A 20412-nucleotide genomic window follows, 5' to 3' on the forward strand; every position below is an offset into this window, starting at 1 on the left:
TGTAGGAGTAACTTCAGAACTCACTGATGTGAGGTTTTATTCTGTCTGAAAATGATAGCCTATTCAGTTCTTCCTGATTATGCATTCATGTCGGAAAAGTGCTGCTATCCCAGGTAACTGGGAATAGGGCAGGATTTTTCAGAGCAGCAAAATCCATCCCATGGTGCATCTTTTTGAGAGACATCTGGGGTAATTTGGGCACCTGGGAAAGTAGCCCACAGTGCTGCTGAAGTGCATGCAGGTGAACATAGATACTTTTAGATCATCAAAGGGACGGGACTTTCTTCCAGTGTTTGGCCAAGAAGACTGAACACAGTCAAGTAACACAACTGCAAAAGGCTTCTTGTGGTGACTAACTTTGCAGTCTTTAAGTTATAACTCATTGAATTTCTGTGTGCCTGTGGTGGCGTGGTCCCTCCCCCCTCCCCCCACTTAAGCCATAACCACCAGCGGGGGTAGTGATGGCTGCATCCAGCTTACTCTGGACTTTGGGGGATGGATGGGAACATAGTAGCCAAGGATTGGAATGGTGACCCCGATGTCTTGCTGGTATGCAAATAAGACTATCTGACTTTATAAACAGTGGATAGCCCAGGGCCTGTTGAGCACTCCTGCATGGCAGCAGACTGTATGCCAGGATGTCCCCTTGAGTAGGGAAACCTCTGAAGACTACTCCTCGAGGCTGAGACATTCCTTGCTGCAACAGATTCTCAATAAGTGATTAATAGCATGCTAAACTTTGAAATCTTAGCTAAGTGATATGAAGAATTGATCATGCATATATAACCCTTTAGACGTAAATGGTTGACCAAGTCTGGGACTAGGAGTGGACTGAGCTGCACCTAGACTCTTCTCTGAGAAGGAGTTTAGAATGCAAGGGAATCCTTTCTGAACCTCATAACTCAACAGGACGGTCTCCCTGACAGTTTTGCCTGACCCTGTCCTCTGTACAGCAAATAATCAAACGTACCTTGCCATCTAATCTTGTTAAACCACTGTCACATTTACCATTGAACTTTGTTAACTCACTACTTTATATCAATAAAGTATATTGTTGCTTTTCTCTTAGAAGTGAAGTGCATGACTACATCTGCAACAGTGCCTTAATTTTCCTGCCTGTTATTCAGGAAGTAACAAGATTACTTGCCCTCTCTAGTACATCCTGGAGTATCTTGGAAGTTAAAATGTTGTGTAACAAGTTTATAAAAGGCCACATGCAATTTTACATGACTTGGAGTATAGGAATGACACCAGGCAGCACAGATAACATTCTATTTAGGTACTTCTTCCTGTAAATGCATGGATGGGTATGCCAAAGCAGCCAAAATAAATATGGGAGGATAATACATCATTTCCCAGAACACAGCCAAATAAACAACACTTACCTTCCATCTGCAGGGCTTGGAGGTTTCATCTGCCTTGCTTTGTCATCACTGCTGTGTTTCTTTTCTTTCCCTGTGACCTCCCCATAATAGGTCTTGTTGCCAATACTCCTGGAGAGAACAGAGATGTCAGCATGGTAACTCTGCACCCATATACAGCTGTAGAAGGCTTCACAGACTGTGCCCATGTGAATAGGCTAAGTGTGCTGCTGGTGTAACTCCTGGAGTCCACTTGAGTCACTGAGACATGAAACAACTTAGAGGTTCCCTGGCTGGTTATACCAGCAGTGTACTTTTTCAGTCCAGCAGTTTACCTCTCTAAAATGCCAGTTTTTTAGAGTAGGTAATCTCCAAAGCATAAGGATGCAAACCAGAAAGCAAAGCAACTGCCAAAAATCTCAGTGAGTACTTTTTTTTTGTCTGATCTTGGATCCACCATCTGTATCAATACCATGGTGATATTCAGGATGACTGCTCTCAAGTAGCTGCCTCCTGACTAAAATGCTGCTCCCTGGGAATGAGTGACAGGGCCATGGATTCTGTAAGGAAACAGCCCTTAACATACGTTTTGGCTTGCCAATGGCAGAAGACTGTTTTTCCTCCTATTCAGTCCAAACTGAAGCCCTTCTAAAAGAACAGGTCCCTATCTGCTATGATCGGGTCCAAGGTTGTGGGCCCAATATCTACCTGTAGAGAGGATCTGAGCATGACCAAAACAAGCATGTTTTTGAAACCAAAAGCTTAATTTATTCCTTAGTGAGTCATTTCAGTATTAGCTTGGTTGCCCTTTACTTGTTTGATTATCCACAGAAAATGATTAGCATCTCCAGCAGCAAGTGAATCTGTCTGCTGGTTGGAGTTGACTCTTCTCCATTAGCAATATGGAGAACCTGGAACAACAAGGAGCTTCTTAGGCACGACAGTCTGTTATGCAAGACAACTAGATTGTGTGCCAGTGTTGCTGAAACTTCAGTTGGAATGGTTTCTGAGAGATACGACAGATTTTTCCAGTTCAGAGAGAGAGGAAAAGAAGGGAGTTGTTAAAAGATACTCAGATGGGAAATAGAGTAACTTTCTTCCCCGTGTACATTGAGGACTTGAGTCTTAGCATGCAGTCATCCAAGGACTTGCTTTGTGCTTTGTGGCCATGACCAGTCTCAGATGGAGTATAGCATGTGTGTGGTTTTAATTTTCCCAAAGAAACACAAAAAGGCCTTGACAGAGTCTTGCTGCAGACTAGTTAGTTTTTGAAATTTCAGAGAACTATCTGTGGGATGGGAGAGCCATTGTCCACCCAGCTGTCAGCATTACTTACATGGTAAAGTTGGAGATGAAAGCTGGAGCTGGGATCTGCATCTCAAACACACCTTCTCGTGCCTCAGATCCACTGTTCACCATTGTGCACGACACCGTGGTGAAAGCATACCGAGAAATGATTGTGGATCTCACAGTGAATTCAGACATCCGAGGCCTGGTTTCCTGCAGGTATTGAAAGGTTACCTATTAACACTGACAGCTAGAAAACTCACCCCTTCAGTGCTTCAACAGCTTTAATACGTCATACACTCAAGAAAATTACCACCCTATGAGTATTACACTCTGCATGAAAAATGGATTTTTTTCTGTCAACAACAGACAAGGTGGGCTTGCCCTCAAACATTCAGGTGAGCTGCAAAAGGTAAGTCAGGAACATGGCACTGCCTGTGCTCACACACAAGAGCAAAGGCTACAGTCATTCTCCGGTGTTTGGGAGGGGTAAGAAGGATGAGAGCTCTGATTACGCCAGCCTTTATGCTGTGAAACACACCGATAAAATCCACGTATACCCTAAACTGCACCCTTCAACTATGACAGTGTGAGGAGATGAGGATTAGTCCCTTATGTCCCAGGAAGAAAAGCCCAAAATATGTCTCCATAGGGTCCAGAACTATGTCACAGAACCTGCCCTGTGTACTGTGCATAAGAGCAGATGTAAGACCTCTTGAAAAACTGAGATAACTGTGTATGAAGCAGCACTTTCAAATTCATACAATCAGATCCATAAGTTACATAAACAGAAAAACTGTTGTTAATGGAGTCAACTGAGTCGTCCTCTGCTGAGAATCTATCCTGGATGTCTCAGCCAATGGATGGAGGAGACTTAATAAGAAACACTGACACAGTGACATCTCAAGCAAAATATTTTGAGCCTTTTAGCTCACATTGGATTCCTTCCAGCAGAGAAGCAGCAGAGACTGCAATGAATGACACATGATGTAGCAATGGAAGATGAAAGCCAATTTCTGCTTCTTGGGAATGTGTTTTTGTGCACAAGTCCGGAGTTGGAGCATTTCTCCAGTCTAACGTGTTTTTTGACAGCAATGTCTCCATGGAGCTCAACAGTTTTCTTCCTGGAAGACTTCAGTGTATTTAACTGTAAGCAGGCCATGAAGAAAGAATTCTGTACGTTGCCTTAAAACAGTCAAAAGACCAAACCCTCAAAAGCAAAAGGCAGCTAAAGAGCAAAATACATTGCAAATACAGAGCAATTTCACTAAGCCAAACACAGCAAGACTCTTCCTACTGAGGCTGATAAAAAGTTGCAGCCACATGAGACTTGTGAAGACAAGAACGTGCTTTTCAGCTGCACTTGCAGGCTTTTTTTCTGAGCAAAAATAATTATCACAAATGGCTTAACAAAGGGAGCAAGTGTTTGTGTAAGTATGAAACAAGAACATTTCTGTGGTAGCTGATGGCATCAGAAGCTGTATTTATTACTGAGCAGCCAACTAACCCAGCTGCTGGGCTAGTGAGTTCCAGACAAATGGAAGAATGGGGACCCACTGGAAACAAACACAAAATGGTCAAAAGTCTTGGAATAAAGCCCCTCCTGCCTACACTCTCAAGGTTTGGAAAGACTGATAAATGTGTCTCAGGTGACCCTAATCATGATAGATACCTTTAACACCTGGAGAATGTGTGATATGCTTTGTGTCCATGAGCATCCTGCTTAGCACAGGCTCAACTCACGTGGAGCACAATCACAAGAAGCTGGGACTTCTAGGGTGTGATTCGTCTCATAGATTTCAGACAGCTCAGTGCAATGGATCTAGACTAGAGCACATCGGCTCAGATCTAATATCCACCTGCTTAGGCCACTAGTGGCTTTTACTCAATCACTGTTGATTAAAACTAGATCCTGCTGTTCTTAGGACCTTCCCTGATTCATAGGCATTGCTTCCTGGTCTCATTATTCTGAAAGTGGAAAGGATGGGGAGTTTTGATCAGGGGTAGAGTTGTACGAACATTTTCAGGTATAATGAGCTAATGTTTCATTCAGTCTTCCACATTGCTAATAACCTCTGGCATAGCAAGGGATACATAGGATTTCATAACAGAAGCAAAGGAAAAAATCTGAAACTACAGCAAATTCTTTGATTCCAGATCTTCTGCTCTGAATTTCATCATAAGCTGTGAATTTAAACATAGCTGACAGCTCAACAGTGAAAGTGGATCTAACCCTTTGCCTTTTATTTGAGATACGAGTGATTCTGCAGTGACAGATCTGACACTGAATGCAATGATGTATTCACCTGAAGTCAGAAAGTCTTTAGAATATGACAGAGGACATGGACTTGCCCTTGTTGTGACAAGAACATAAGAATGATTGCATTAGGTGAGAACAAAAGCAATTCTAATCCTGTAGCCTATCACTGGCAGAGATCAATAGTACATGCTTAGAGAAGAATGGAAAATTAGTCCAACCTGTTCTGATACTACCCAGAAATATTCTCTCAGTTTTCAGTAATTTGTGGCTGAAGGAACTCCTGAGCCAAAGGTGGCATTTTTGTGCTTAGTAAACCTCTGTGGATTTTTCTTCTATGACTTTACACAGCTGCTTTTTAAATCCATGTAAACTTCTAGCATCCACAACTTGTACCAAGGAGTTCAACAGCTTTATCGTGTTTTATAGTAGGAACTACATCACTTAGGGTTTTTTGCTGAATCTGCTATTTTCTGGCTTCAACTGATCTCTGTCATATCTCTTTATTCCACTGAAGAAACTCCAGTTCTGGTATCCTCACAGACTGAGGAACAGCAAAAAAAATTAAAAAAAGACATTCAACACCTCTCCTTCCTGGTTGATAGGAGATGATGTTGGAGAAAGCAAACACTTAATAAGGACATCACATACAACTAAGGATGAAAGAACTGATTAATCTTCCCATCCCTGGAAGGGATCTACCACTCTTTCTATAAAGAAAATCTAAACAGTGGGGGCAGAGGGAGTTTACGAACAGGTTGCTTGGTCGGGCTTGGTGGGCAGCCCATGTTCCAGTCTGCAATTCTTGTACATTCCCTGGAGCTCTTGCACAATCCATCAGCGCCTGATGCTCTCTCTGACTTACAGCTGTGTAAATGCCTGTTTGTTTTCTCCACTTTTTATTAAGGCCTTCAGAAGATGAGAGGCATCACAAAGGGAAAAAAACCAATAATATTATAATATTATTATTACTGTGATTTATTATCCCTATGAAAAACAAACCTAGGGAATGCCAAAGCAGCAGATTAGCACACTGCTATGAGGCAGGTTGGCTGGATGCTTTTTGAAGGTGTCCTGGTTATTATGATGGACTGGGAGCTAAATTTTTCTTGCCAAACAAATTATTTTATGCTTGTTTACATCAAATGTTTGGAAAGACAGAAAAGAGCTGAAGATAAATAAAATACATTCCATGTTTTTACCTTCATCAGTTGCTTTCATCAAAACAAATTAACCGTATCTCAGATTAGAAATAATAAACTGGTAATAAGTCTGAGTTGCTCTCCTTTAGGCTGCTGATTCAAATCTGTCAAAGATCAAAGGGACCAGAAGCTATTAACGTGTGATGGCTGCTCAGTGTGTGAAATGAGTTCCTCCAGTTCTCAACTGGGAAGCCCCCATCCCTCAGAAAAGCCAGAAAAATAACTAGCTGTGAAGAGCAATTTCACTCCCTGTCTCTTCAGCCAAGTTTTGATCTAAGCCGTGCAATTCTCGGTGCAGCAATATAACCAGATCTCACAGATCTGCTGTACATCTAAAGCTTAAGTTCCTGTGCTGAAAGAAGGGTATCGCCTCCCTTGGTTTATTCCTTTCTTCAGTAAATTTCAATACAGAAAACAACAGAGATCCTCAGATTTCAAAGCAAACTCTCCCTTTCTCCTCACATTCAGTGAGATTTCATAAGGCTCACTGCATGGTTAAGGTTTGTAAGACTGGATGTTCTCTCTCTGAATCTGGGGTCAAGAAGATGGACCGGGAAGTACTGGAAGAACCTGTCCCTGCTGCATTGATCAAAATGAAGATATTTTTTTTTTTTTTAATTTTTTACCTAGAATCTCACTCTACTGTCACCCACTGACATAGTTCATTCCTGGACACAGGGGGACACACGCATATAAACACAGAACAAGTGTAATTCCCATGAGGTGAAATAAAGACACAGTGTGATACATACCAGCCTCTGCAAAAATTTGGCCTGTCTTGGAACACGGCGTGCAACCTGCAAAGAGTTAAGGGAGTTAATGGAACCTAGTCAACTTACAGAAGACATGCCACTTGTTTAAATCCAGACATGGATTTGTGACCAATCACCCATGGCCAGGTTCAAATGTTCCTCTGGTTAAAATTAAAACCTGAATTTCTTCTATATTAACAGGCCCACTGATCAAAGCTCAGCAGCAGAATGCAGCTCCTGCAGGCGAGGAGGTACTGTGCATTTTGCAAATGCTACTTATCAAGAGACCCACTATATGAAGACAGGAATCTCAGCCTTTAAGTCCTGGGTGCTGAGTCCTGGCCCTGGAAGTCTGTTCCCTTACAGCTTCCTATGGGGTCACGCAAAGGCTCGGTGTCACTGTCTTTGCCCTGTTGCATGGTATACAGCACATAATGCGAAGGACTGCTAAATGATTCACAATGCTCATCAAATGCCACACAGGGCCCATCTACATCCTCAGGTAAGTAAACCCCAAAGCCCACTACCAACTCCAGATGTAGTCTTCCTCTGTGCAAGAGTGCTTAGCACTTATCGTGGGTTACAGACAGTGGGCAGGGAGAGGGCTGAGGGCATGACAAGCCCTGCAACCTGAGGCTGTCCTCAGCACAGTGTGGCTGCTTTGAGCTTCAACAGCAAGCAGGTTAACACCTAGCGCCTGAGTGGTGGGGCTTAGCAAGCATAACTCCATTCTGTTGCACCTGTGGACATGCTCCAAGGGAGGACCTGTGTAAATTAATGTTACAGGTTCAGCTTTATTGATATTACCTCAGCAACAGACCTGTTGCCTAAAACTCTCCACAGGTACTATGGATTTATTGTGCGGTGACAGTAAAGCACTAGTTATGTGCAAAAAGGGAATAAAGATATTTAAACTCAGCCACAGATTTCATCATGAAATGAAGTGCTTCATCTATGACAATGCAATCATACTCGTTGTATTGCCCTTCACAACATATTCTCTGACTTCTTCCCTGCACATGGTGTAAGACTCAGCTTAGCAACATTTCCAAATCAAATCCCTCCCCTAAACAGAGAGTACAAGTCTCTTGTTGATGAGGAAAGCCAAGCAACTTCTTAAAATGTCAGTGAAACTCCAGAGAGCAGAGGAATGCAATTATATTTTTTTACCTGATTTGCCCTTTCTGTTGATTTACACTGAAATAACAGCAGTCCTTGCCAAAGAGGTTATTTTATGTCTGTTTATATCGAGCATTGAAAAGCTCAGGAAAGCCCCAGGGAGAAATTAAAGTCTCCTTCACTAGAATCTTTATTATTTCCTTCTGCATTATTTTAGCCAACATCTTGTAAAATTAGAACCAAGGGAAAACAGCTCTCTTGGGAAATTCTCAATGGAGAGGAGAAGGAGAGGAGAGAGGGGAGAGGGAAGGAAATCTCTCCAATTTAAATTTTGGAAGAAACTTTCTGTCTGGATCTGTTTATCTCAGGCAAGTAAAGCACCTCCATCACTGTAGGTTCTTCAGAACAAGCCCAACAAATGTCTATGAAGTTGGTCCTGCTTGGAGCAGAGGCAGAGATGAGAGATCAGTGGTCGTCAGTGCTTTTTTTCTAAAGGATTACCTTGTGGAAAAAATACACCTGTTGTCTTGTATGGAATGGTCACGATGGTTTTACTGACTTAATTAGTGAAACTGGAAATTTGGTTACTTGTTTTACTTTTTCCCACCACACACTCATTTTGTTTGTTTTCTTATTTGCATAAGGTGGCTTTTTATGACTCAGCTCCTTCAAAAGCTGCCTTCTAAAGTCTTGAGGATAACCAGCAGACATCAGTGAGTAGCTAAGGATCACCAGGTAACAGTATTCTGTTTGCTAGCATTTCATGACTACTGCCAAAGCACTGCTGCAGGGTTTATGATACTGATCCATCCATTTAACTGTTTTGGATCAGCCAGTTTCACTAGAAACTAATGGAACAATTTCCAAGTTACTATCAACCTTTAGCTTTAAAGCCTTCCAAAGCACTCATTAAAGCCCAGTAATTGCTAGCAGTGACCCCATAGCTGTTGCCCTCTGCTCGTCTTAGCGTAGTATACAGAGAATAAGCTGGGCAGTAGCAACCCAACTACCCATGAAGAGCTGTCCAGAAGAACTACCTCTAGCAACAGTAATAACTAGCAAGCTTGTCAACTACCTTAGGAGAGTGGTCAATCTTTGGATAAGTCAACAAGTAATCCACACTCATTGCAAATACCACAATACTGCAAAGACCTGTGTCTGTATCTGCCTTTGTGTAGGAAGATCCTCGCAGGACGTTACAGTTACACACAGCCCTATGCATTCTCCTGAATCTGTTAGATACTTGTTTATGGTGTAGTATCTTGAGCTAGGGAAGCATCTGCCTGTTTGTAACCTGGCTTATGTTTAGTAGACAGACGTATGGCCTCTTCTGGATCTGGCTGTCCTAGGGAACTAGGTCACCAGCTCTTTTTATACAACCCTGCTTTTCTGTTGGAAGATACTGCTGCCATTGGTCTGCCAGCAACACAGCTCCTGTGAAAACACCCCCTCATATGCCTGAAGCAAGATCAGCCAGGTTATTTCAACACAGTAAGCCAGTTGCTTCAGCTTTGCAACTGATTTTCCCCCTAAAGCAGGTGAGTGTTCCCAGACAGCACTCCACTGCCAGGATAGTGGTGGAGGAACTCTCTCCCACTTGGACAGGTGGGTCTGCAAGACAATGTTGGTTTGTGGCAGAATTCCCCAACAAGGAATATGTGTTCATAGCAATCCAGATCGAAAACAAAGTTGCTGAGGTCCTCACGGTACAGAGACATGGGCACTTCTGGAGGGAGATTCTTCCCATTTTCCCGTTCAAGGTGGGATGAGTGACTGAATGACCAACTCTGAGACAGGTACAGATATATATGAAGAGTCTCACTCTTACCACTTACTATATGGCAGAAGATGCCAAATACAGGCATTTACTGACATTTTAGACACACAAGGGTATCCCCCCTGGTCTCCAGCAAGGCACAGGTCTTCCACAGATCCTGCATTGTATCTGCCAGTCCCATATGGCTGCTTCAGATACTACAGAGCTTCTCAGATCTGATCAAATTTAGGTAACTGATTGATGCCCTAAGTGACCCAAAGTCACACATGGTATCTGTTACAAACCTGAAGGATGTGAGCACAGATCTGAAGCTCAGCCTTTTAAATCACAGCCTCCCAAACCACTACCCAAACCTTCTTGTTAACTTGCAAAACATTTGTTGCTTTTTCAGCCCCGTTTCCCCTGAAACTCTAAGCCACACAATAACACAGCTTAACAGTCCTCACTTGCAGAATATATTTTCTTTCTTTGCTGGTCAAGATTCATTTTACAAGCTGGAATTCATGTGGTTTTTTTCAACCAGCACGAGTCAAAAATCAAGTACGGTAAGACTGAGACCATAGGCAGAAAAACTTTCCTCCAAGCCTGAAATACTCTGAATTGCTCAGACTGGCATGAGGCCAGGACACTGCGTTAACTCCCTTGTCCCTGCGAGATGCCTTGTTAGCACAGCTATGGGGGTGTCAGCTTTGAACCCATCCCCTGGCAGCAGCACCCATTACAGGAGGGTGCCGGGGCTCCCCTGGCTTAGCACCTCCAACAAACTGCCTTGCTCACTAGCAGCAGCCTCCCACAGAGCTGAGCTCCTGCCACAGCCACGGGCATGCTGCAGGGACAGGTGCAATAAACGCGGTTTTAGCAAACTGCCCTGCGTGTGAATAGTGATGGTTAAGAGGGGACAAGCCAGTCCCGGCCACCACATGCTCCCAAACAACAACCGCCTTAAAACCTACTTCTTCCATGATGCTGTAGTCTGCCATCAGCTTCTCTTCCAGGTACCTTGCCATCAGCTCCGAGTCGGGCTGCCCCGCCGAGGTGGAGAAGCCCCAGCAGAGCCACAGCCAAAGGATCATGGTGGAGGGGGAGCTCCGGCTGGGGCTGCAGCCCCACAGGTGAGAGGAGAGCCCCGCTGCCTGCAGCCCTGCCTGCGCAGCCCGACGGCTGCGGGGAAGCTGACAGGAGACAAACCGACCCACCCTTTTCTCCTCCTTCCCAGCTCGGGACCGGCCCCTTTTCTGCTCAGGGTGGCTGCCTGTGCTGCCAGGGGCTGCGGGGAGTCCTTGCAGGGTTCCCATCCTGCAGCTGTTCCCCTCAGCTGGGGGTCCCGTGGGCCACCACCGTGTCCCTCTGGACACCACCCTCCTCCTCAGCCCCTGGCTTGGCTGGTGCAGCGGAGAGGGGTGGCACCAGGGGTCCCTGAGGTGCTGCTGTCTATCGCTTTGGCAGCACCCCAGCCCCATGGCGGCCCTCGGCGCGGGAGGAAGGCCAAGGAGACATTTCTTTCACCTGGCTGGGGTCTGAGGCAGGGCCTAAGATGGCCGTTGAGGAGCTGGTGCCCAGTGCCAGGGGGAGCTGGAAGGATGTGCTGGGCTGCTGGGGTGTCTTCTCATGGGGTCAGCCATGGCATCAGGCAGGCCCGAGCAGCTTATGCCACAGTCCGTATTAAAAAGCACCCCCTTAGGGGGCACATCCCAAGGACATGCTTCAAGGCTGGGGCTTTACCAAGGGCTAGTAAAACCCTCTGGTTTCACCCCCTCTGAAGGGACACCTTCTCCTTTTCCGCAGTCTGGAGAACCCTGGTTTGTTTGTGGAAGCTGCCCCCCAGGCCCACCACCCTGGCTCAGGGCAGGGCTCTCTCCGCACCCTCACCCTGGCACCCTGCCTGGCAGCCAGGTGCCTCCCCGCTGGCAAACGCCGCCAAGACCCACTGTACTTTCACCCCTCTCTCATCATCTGGACTCCATTTCTCAGCTGGGCAAAGCTGAGGGGAGCCTCCCACTCTTCCCTCCAGTTTCCCAGAGGCAGAACCCTCTCCTCCGCCAGCAGCCCCAGGGCCAAGGTGGGCACGGCTGGGCAGGCTGGGTCCCCACCTCGCAGCTCCCAGGGATGTTCCTCCAGGCAGGGCTGTGCCAGCTGGCACACACCGGGCATGCCTCATCCCCAGGCATTCGGGAACTTGCACCTACAGCGCTCACCTAACCCCACATCAGATGCATTTACTTCTTTTTTCTATGCCAGCAGTAACTTCTTAAACCCAGCAGATCCAAATTTCCTCTCTTTTTCTTTGCTTTTTTTTTTTTTTCAGGTGCTAGGTGTTGCATGCACAAACCTGTCAGGAATGGAACCACTGTATTTTCTTTTTCCTTTCCAGCTCTGGGTCATCAGGGATTGAAGCTGTTTTGCTTCAGCTCCGCTCCATGGCAGTGACAGTCCAGTGTGTCCCTCCAGCCCTGCTGAGATCTGGAAACGCACCCTTAGGCCACTGGATTTTCTCCTTCTGGACAGACACATGTGTACCTGCCTGAAGGCGTATGTCCACTAAGAGCATATGTCCTGGGAGAATTACATCCTGCATATCTAGCCTGTGTAATGGAGGAGCAGGAAGGTGCTTGCTCCCCATTTGGAAGGGATGAGGGGAGCTGGAGGTGAAGTGAAGGGACGGCAAGCCTTTGGAGCTCCCCTTTAGCAAATCAATGGCTCAGACTTAGGCTGAGGCCACACCGTGTTCACACACAGGCCCCTTCCGGCATTGCCAGCAGAAGTGAAGGAATCAAAAGCCTGACCAGCCCCCTTCCCACTGCAACCAGTCCACCACTGGCAGGTACAAAGGCCTCTGGAGTAGCCATATCCTCAATGGGAGCTGCAGAGCTGGGCACCATTGCAGGGAATGACAAAGGGCTTATGTGGCTGGAGAAGGGAAGATGGCGGGAGAAAGATGGAGGCTGGGGCAGGATGCTTCAAGCCCTCAGAGACACCCCAGATGGTTGTTGTGCTGATCTGGTCCCTGCCAGAAGATAGTCAAGGCATTATCTTCAGCTCCTCACCATTTCACATGGAAGAGGGCTCAACCATCCAGCTGGGAATTCAAAAAGACTTCAAAGCGATGATTCAGGCTGAGACCTGGCTTAAGGACACACAAAAATTGGTTTGAAGTATTTTTCATCTGGGTCCAGTTTGTTTCAGCTCCTGCATGTCCTGCCTGGCTCAGACACAGGAGTGCACTGGAGTAACATGAGAAGGGCAGCAGCTTCCTGTGCCTCCACTACTGACAATGGGGTGGGCTGCTCTTCAGCCTGCTCTGTCCATGTTGCACCAACTGGGAAACACAGATGAATAGAAGTCTGGAAGCATATGCTTAGAAATTCTGGAAACGGCCTTTAAAACAATATAGGATGATTTTCCTACTGTTTTGGAAAAGCTAGAGGAAACCAAGACACCTCTGGAAAAGCAAGTCAAAGCTACCCTGCTAACCCTAGAGGTGAAAGTAGTTCCTGGGCAGGAAGGGGAGATGTTTGCCAGTTTGAAACAACCATTGGGCAGTCAGGAGGCTTCTGCTTCCTCTGTTGCACAGTTGAGAAGCTCAGGGCCAGAGTAAATCAAAACAGTGGAAAGTGCAAAGATACGGCAACAAAGCTGATCCTAAGCACATTGGGTGAAAGCAGGATATCCAGACCAAAACAGGACCCAAGAGCAGGTGCAGGATAACCAACAGGCATGAGAGAATGAGCTGGGAAAAGCACTGCCCTTCCCAAAATGATTAGGAGTAGCCAATTCTGCTCATACTCTTCTCAGCAAGGGCACTTAAGGATACAGCACATAGGTAAATAAAACCGAGGTGTGTTTTAACGTTGTTCAGATGAGGTGATGTTTGGTGAGTGAACATTAAGCCCAGGGTCTTGATTGTTTACATTATCCCTCTTCTCTTCACATTATTCCCTCCTTGGAATACAGTCTCCTGAGTTTGGGGGCGAACATGGCAGACGCTGTTCTGGGGATGCTGTTGGAGGCCAAGATAAGCAGTTATTCAAGTGTGTTCACATTAGACGTGTTTGATGCTGACTTTTGCCGACATAGCAAAATAAGCAGCTGTTCTTTGGGTGGGAGCTCAGTAAATTAAATTGCCTGGCATGCCTGCGGCCAGCATAAGTGAAGACATTGGAGAGAGGCATGATCTAGCAGCTGAGCTTCCACACACATTTCACCTGGAACGGATCATGTTTTATCAAGGAATCTGTGTTGACACACAAACATATGCATCTTGGTGATACTTTGCCTTCACACATCTGAATCCCCCTGTTTTTCTATGCAGGGCTGATGGGTAGGACTAGTCTTCCCCATTTTCACCATACCAGTTAAATAAACCCTGTAGGGAGTGTTGAAGCTAAAAAAAAAATTGGCACCTTCTAGCTGAAGAGCAGGGGTTTTCCTGACTCCAGTCTGAAGCTGAAGGAAAAAGATCAGAGCTGCATTTGGTCATAACATCGGTACCATGGCTGCATGGATTTATAAATTAAAGATTTCCAGTTCTCTGTTCTAGGTAGAAGAATGGGACACTGGACACCCACTTCATGCAGAGGCATCTCCATTAAATGCCCAACTAGAAGTGTCTGAACCAGGAACTGTATCTACCTAAAGCACTAACAAACTGATGAAGTTAATGGCATTCAAAGCCAGCAATTTGATCAAGAAATTGGCAAGAGTCCCAAAGGGTTACATAGGCATAGATAAATGTCCAGAGATAAAATTAATTACAGTGAAGTTCAGGGAATTATATTAAATATTTTCTTTCAGGTCTTAATATAATCAGTCTCCTCTGAAACATCTGGATGGAACCTGATGGTGCCCAGTTCTGATGCTATTTGGGAGGTGCCTGTATTCCTGAAAGGTCTTTTCTGGAATCCCTATGGCTGCTGATCCCCCTGTTACCATGAGCTGTGTGCACCATGACCCAGCAGAGCATTTCAGAACTTCAAAATCTGATTAAATACACCCAAAGTCTCTGCCAAAGGGCCTTGGTGCTGGGGATGTCTGAATTTGTCTGTGAGGCTGCTGTGAAACACACTTTGAGAAGTCATCAGGGCAGACAGGCAGATTGCCAAGTCCTGGTACCCGGTGTGTCTCTGCTGAATGGCAGTACAAAGAGAATAAAGCTGAAGCACCAAGAAAGCCTTTTCTGTATGTCTGTATATCACTTCCCTGAATGGTTGGTATGTAGTGGGATGAATCTCAGGGCAGTAGGCACCCTGGGTGTGTTGCCTTGCAGGTAAACCCTGTTCTTATCTGGATCACTGGAAGTTTACAGATAAGAAATTCAATACAGGAAGGGGAAACTGACTATCTCATAAGGCACAGAAATTGTGAGCATTTCTCCCTGGGTGCAAGCCAAGTTTTAATTAACACAAATTCATTATTCTGAGGGACAGGCGGCCCAGCAGTAACTCCAAGCACTTCAGGGAGGACAGCTGAGAACTGCCTTCCAGAGGAATCCCAGCCATGAGAAAACAACTCATGAAATAGCCCAACGGGTATGTACCACAAAACATCTTACTGAGATCCTGTCCTCCTCCTGAAATTCTAGGGAAATTCACTTAACCTGGTAGCAAATGGTAGGGCTCTGAGCATCCTTAGCACTTGTTCCTCCCATATATTTTCTTTCTTTTTCCGTACCTTCTTGAGAATTTTTCAGATTTTGGGACAGTATATTTGAGCAGTTCCTGCCATCTAGTGGTCACGCTGATTTCCCAACCTTGTTATGTTTACTGAAAAAAAAAATAGCTACATTCGGTGGTTATGAGGGGACTGAAATAAGGGGTTACAAAATTAATGTTTACATAAAATTCTGTTCTAAATGGACTTTTTCATCTGTTCAGACCAGCAGTGATTATCTTCCCAGTCCAGGGTCCCAGATACCTTCAGAACAACTATCTTAAGCTTTATGTTTCTGATGAGAAAGGACTGGTCGCTCTGAGCCAGAGGTACATGTGGGAACAGAACTCAGTTTAGATAGAAAATTCAAACTATACTAGATACCATCAACACAGCACAGACTGGGTGCCCCATGCCTGCTGCTCTTGAAGTCCTGGCTAAACCCTGACATAACCATATTTCTGACAGCACTCGTGGAGGTGTTCTTAAGCTGACTTAAATACTGCTAGGACTACAGAGCAAAATCCACCAAAGAGGCCAAGTAAACACTGAGTTCAAGGTATATGGTTAGACTGACAGTCCCTTGGCTACACAATCTAAAGCCAACCTGGTTTTTTATGTACCACAGAGCCGTAAGACAACCTCCTGTTTGAAGCAGCACGCCTGGGATTTTAATGGTGAGATTCCCCTCTGCTCAAAAAGCCTACATGATGATAAATGCAGGGCAGCTCACTCCAGGAGGTAGGAGTCATCTGATGAAGTGTAGAAGTTCCCCAGAGCTGGTGTTTTTCTCTGAGCTTTCTGACTGGGCTCACCCATATTGTGCATGGCATGAATTAAAACAGCGAGGGCCGGATTCATACCATTCTGTGGCATGGCAGGTAATGAAATTGAATCAGGCACCATATGGTCAGAAAAAATCTAAAAAGACTAAAAAGGGAGACAAAGATGTACAGTAGGGTCAATCCTATCCCTCATTATGCTACTTTTGTTGACAGCTGACTGAACATCAGCCAACAGTGTACCCAGGTGGCCAAGAAGGCCAGTAGCACCCTGGCTGGTATCAGAAACAAGTGTGGCCAGCAGGACTAAGGCAGTGACCATACCCATGTAGTCGGCACTGGTGAGGCTGCACCTCGAATTCTGTGTTTAGTTTTGGGCCCCTCACTACAAGAAGGATGTTGAGATGCTGGAGCGTGTCCAGAGCCGGGCAGGGGCTGGGGCACAAGGCTGATGAGGAGCAGCTGAGGGAACTGAGGGTGTTCAGCCTGGAGAGGAGGGGACTCTAGAGGGGACCTTTTTGCTCCCTACAGCTGCCTGAGAGGAGGCTGCAGCAATGTGGGGGTCGGTCTCCGCTCCCAAGTAACAAGCAATAGCATGAGAGGAAACGGCCTCAAGTTGCTCCAGGGGAGGTTTAGTCTGGATATGAGGAAAACTTTCTTCATGGAAGGGGTTGTCAAGCATTGGAACAGGCTGCCCAGGGAGGTGGTGGAGTCACCATGCCTAGAGGTGTTTAAAAGACGTGTAGATGTGATGCTTAGGGACATGGTTTAGCAGTGGACTTGGCAGTGCCAGGTTAACAGTTGAACTTGATGATCTTAAAGGTCTTTTCTGACCTAAATGATTCTGTGATTCTATGATTATTGAAAAACCCTGCTCCCATCCTCCCCATTCTCCTCTTGTACACTCCCCTCCCTTGTGCACATCACTTACCTCCACTTCCATGGGAAGCTGCAACACAGAAGATGATCTAGAGTAACATAGAGGAGAGGAGGAAACTGGCCAGGTCATACCATTTGGGCCAGAGGGATGCAGAACTATTTATCAAGTGACCTCTGCATTCAGAAACTGTGTCTTGAGGGGAGGCAATGTTGCAAGCTCCATATGTGCACCGTCTGAGAGCTGACCCAAAATTTAGAGAGCAAGTAAATAAATAGGTGGGGGGGGAACCACTGTGTGGCTAGATCGATGCAAAAGCAAGATACGTGTGCTGTGAAGGCTCTTTACTAGTTTGAATACAGCCTACAGGCTCTTAAGCTTTCTAGCAAATCTGGGGCTATGCCACCTCCAAGTTCAAGATCTAGGATTGCCCAAAAGATTTGGGAAAGGGCAAATCAGGACTAATTATTCAATGCCTCTTCTAGCATAACATTTGTGAAACAGAATATGGAGCTGTCATGTGACAGGTTCAAAGTGATCAAAAGGCCATGGTTCATTCTGTGTGTAGTTAAGGTGTGGAACTTCTCACAGGATGCTATGAATGCTTATTTTTTATCCAATGTCTTCAGAGGAGATGACAGGGTTTTGGAAAATAAATTAACTAAGGGCTGCTAAATAAATGGAAAGCATCATCTGATCAGGATGTACCATAGTTACAAGTAGCTGGAGACTAGGAAGGTCTTTGGAAAATACCTTGTGTGCTTGCTCCAGTTTCTACATGCTTTCCTAAGCATCTTTGGTAGCTTTTATCTGGCAATGAGCTGAAAGGTGACTAGTCTGCTTGCGTTCCTTGTGAATCTCTGAACAGAGTTCCGGGTCTCAGCCTCAGAAACAATCTGTTGAAAAGATGGAGGAAGGATGGTGTAACAGCAGACTGGTGCTGCAGAAACCTTTTACTGAAACATTGAAATGTAACATAACATAGGGTAAGAGAACATAATATAGATAATATAATAAAATACAATACAATACATTCTTGTTTGCTGTTTTGTCCCTGGCTTCACCTAGTAATTCAGTCTTTTCCATTGAGGTTGCTCCAATGTCTGCAAATCTCTTTTCTTCCTGGAAGAGTGGAAGGGATACCCCAGCTCCTTTTGCCAGAAACCTGCTTCCTCCCTTCTTTCCTCCTTTTGTTTTGCTGGCCTACTTTATCTCATCTCTTGAAGTACCCAAAGAAGCAGGGAGACCAAAACAGTTTCAAAAGCACCCAGGAGCCATACAACATGCATCTAAAAATATCATCAGATGTTTTCACGTGACTAACTTGGAAAAACCAGAACTATCCCACCACCAGCTATGATCCTTTCCCAGCCAGAGTGGAAAAAGGTATTTCTGTGGGTCAGGCTGCAATCCAGAGGTGTCTTCCCAGTCCCTGAGATGGCTGAGTGGGAGGGCCCTTGGAGAAGCACAACTTTGCTGCCTCTGCTGCTCTGAGAACCATTCTTCACCTTGTTTACTATAAACAAACAACCTAGGAGTGAGTTCTTCCTTTGATCTTTTGAAGTTTTGGATACTCCAAGGTCTGTGCCGAGCAGGAAATTAGTCAAACATCATGGGAAGCTACAAAAGCAAGAAGTGAGCCTATCCAAGCCTGAGCTGTTATCAAGGGCAGAGGCGAGTGAAGACACTATTTGGATAACCCTTGCTCAGGCACCACAGCTCAGGCTTGCATTGCAAGACAAATATTTACCTACGGCCTAAACAAAGTCAGCATTTCAAAACTTCGTTCAAAATACTGCATAACCCTGAGCTGTTTCCTTGAACTTGTCTCAGAGAAGGAAAGATCTTGTGTCTCGTACCTATGTGGGCTGCTTTCAGGAGACAAGCAGGAAGAAAATGAAGCATCTGATCTGGTTCCTGGGTTTGTTCCTCATTTCTGGAGTAGGAAGCTTTGATCTTGTTATCGACGAGATCCCAGATGTGAGTATTTCAAGGCAGGGTCTAGATCTCCCTTCCTTGCTGAAGTCAGTAGTGAAGCTGCAGCTGGCTTCAGTGGGAGCAGAACTGTGTTATTGCTTCATAACTCTGCTTGTGTCTCATTAATTCTCTTCTACTTTTAGCTGTAAATGGGATTGTTCTGATAATTAGCTTTCACTTGTCATTCGTAGTGTTGCTTTTTAAATGTTTTTACAGGTGGGATAGTGCAAGCATAACTCCAACTTTCTTTTTAAGCAGGATACATATCTCTACCTCAGCTTTGCCATTTCTGCTGGTTTTAACTTTCAAATGTTCAAGTGGGCTTCTATGCTCAGACCTTCAGTGTATTTTATATCCTGTTTCCTTAGAATAAGCAGAAACAGAGCACCTAGGTATCTTTGTGGATGGGGTCTCCTGTATGGACCACTATGAACCTCATTAAAGAATCATATGGATTCAGGGTTTTGTTAACAGGAATTCAAATATAGAGTTAAAATCCTATTAACTGTACAATCCTCAGCAGCGGGATAATTTATAGAAGAACCTGTAATTTATTACAATAATGCAATGATGAAAAGGAGTATAGTTACAGCTTTGACTCTGGAGCTGAATCCAAATTTAAACCCCTGGACTCAAGTGAACTTAGATTTGGGTGTCTACTCCCATTTCCACATTGCTGTATGGCAATATTTCTCTCAGGTCATCGGGGATGATGTGAAGCTTTCTTTTGCTTTGCAAGATTAACAACAAGAATTAGTGAGCAAGGCTATCCTCTTTTTCTTTCTTCTTACAGCACTTTTCATGGCCCAGGTAGATTTTCATACTGAGTTTATAATTCCCAGGAAAAATATTCCAGACCTGTGGTCCTTTCTAACTATTGATGCCATATCAGTTTAATACCAATGTGCTAAAATATTCTAAGTTAATTTTGTGCAAACCTTTGTGTGTCTGCTGTCATATAAGTTGGAGAGCAATTCATGTACTTAGACTTCTTTATTACCATATATTAAACTTCTAATAAAATTTAATTAAGAATATTGTTGTGGTGTAAGAGCCATGCTTCTAATTGAATTAGTGCGGCACTGCACTTGGAAAAGACCTGATGTTCTTTTGTTGTCAATGGGACAAATTTAGTTCTCAGGTATATTAGTATAAAAGCAGAGACAATTTCTACTCATCTGAGCAGAAATTCTCTGGAATTGCTGGTTTAAGTGAGATCAGTATCTGAAATGCTGTAGTTACCATGGCTAGACCCATCCTGATGATAATTTGCTTATTGCTCATTATGGTCCTTTCAGTGTGCTAAACATTACTCCTTGTTTCAGAAGGGAAGGTTGTAAAATGGTGGTAAAGGTTATGATATATGGGAGTATAT

At 44.8% G+C, this 20412-nt stretch overlaps 2 protein-coding genes across 4 annotated transcripts in view; one reads left to right on the forward strand and one right to left on the reverse strand.

The window, feature by feature from the left end:
- ITIH5 (inter-alpha-trypsin inhibitor heavy chain 5) overlaps window positions 1-10942 on the reverse strand; it is a 49655-nt gene extending 38713 nt beyond the window's left edge. Inside the window, exons 1-4 of the mRNA XM_080394047.1 lie at window positions 10709-10942; window positions 6860-6904; window positions 2698-2861; window positions 1386-1493 (exon numbers count right to left, since the gene is read on the reverse strand). Coding sequence (XP_080250173.1) covers window positions 1386-1493; window positions 2698-2861; window positions 6860-6904; window positions 10709-10828 — 437 coding nt within the window. The 5' untranslated portion in view covers window positions 10829-10942. The remainder of the gene's footprint in view (window positions 1-1385; window positions 1494-2697; window positions 2862-6859; window positions 6905-10708) is intronic.
- The window catches only part of ITIH2 (inter-alpha-trypsin inhibitor heavy chain 2), a 217179-nt gene that overhangs the window by 165418 nt on the left and 31349 nt on the right, over window positions 1-20412 (forward strand). The window contains exon 2 of one of the 3 annotated variants that reach the window (XM_080394049.1): window positions 16784-19040. In XM_080394049.1, the coding sequence (XP_080250175.1) occupies window positions 18957-19040 (84 nt within the window). In that variant the 5' untranslated portion in view covers window positions 16784-18956. Of the gene's footprint in view, window positions 1-11034; window positions 19041-20412 lie in introns of those variants that run through there. The other 2 variants (XM_080394048.1, XM_080394050.1) reach the window with 2 other exon arrangements.

The sequence above is a fragment of the Falco punctatus genome, assembly GCF_963210335.1.
Source record: "Falco punctatus genome assembly, chromosome: 6".
Taxonomy (NCBI): domain Eukaryota; kingdom Metazoa; phylum Chordata; class Aves; order Falconiformes; family Falconidae; genus Falco; species Falco punctatus.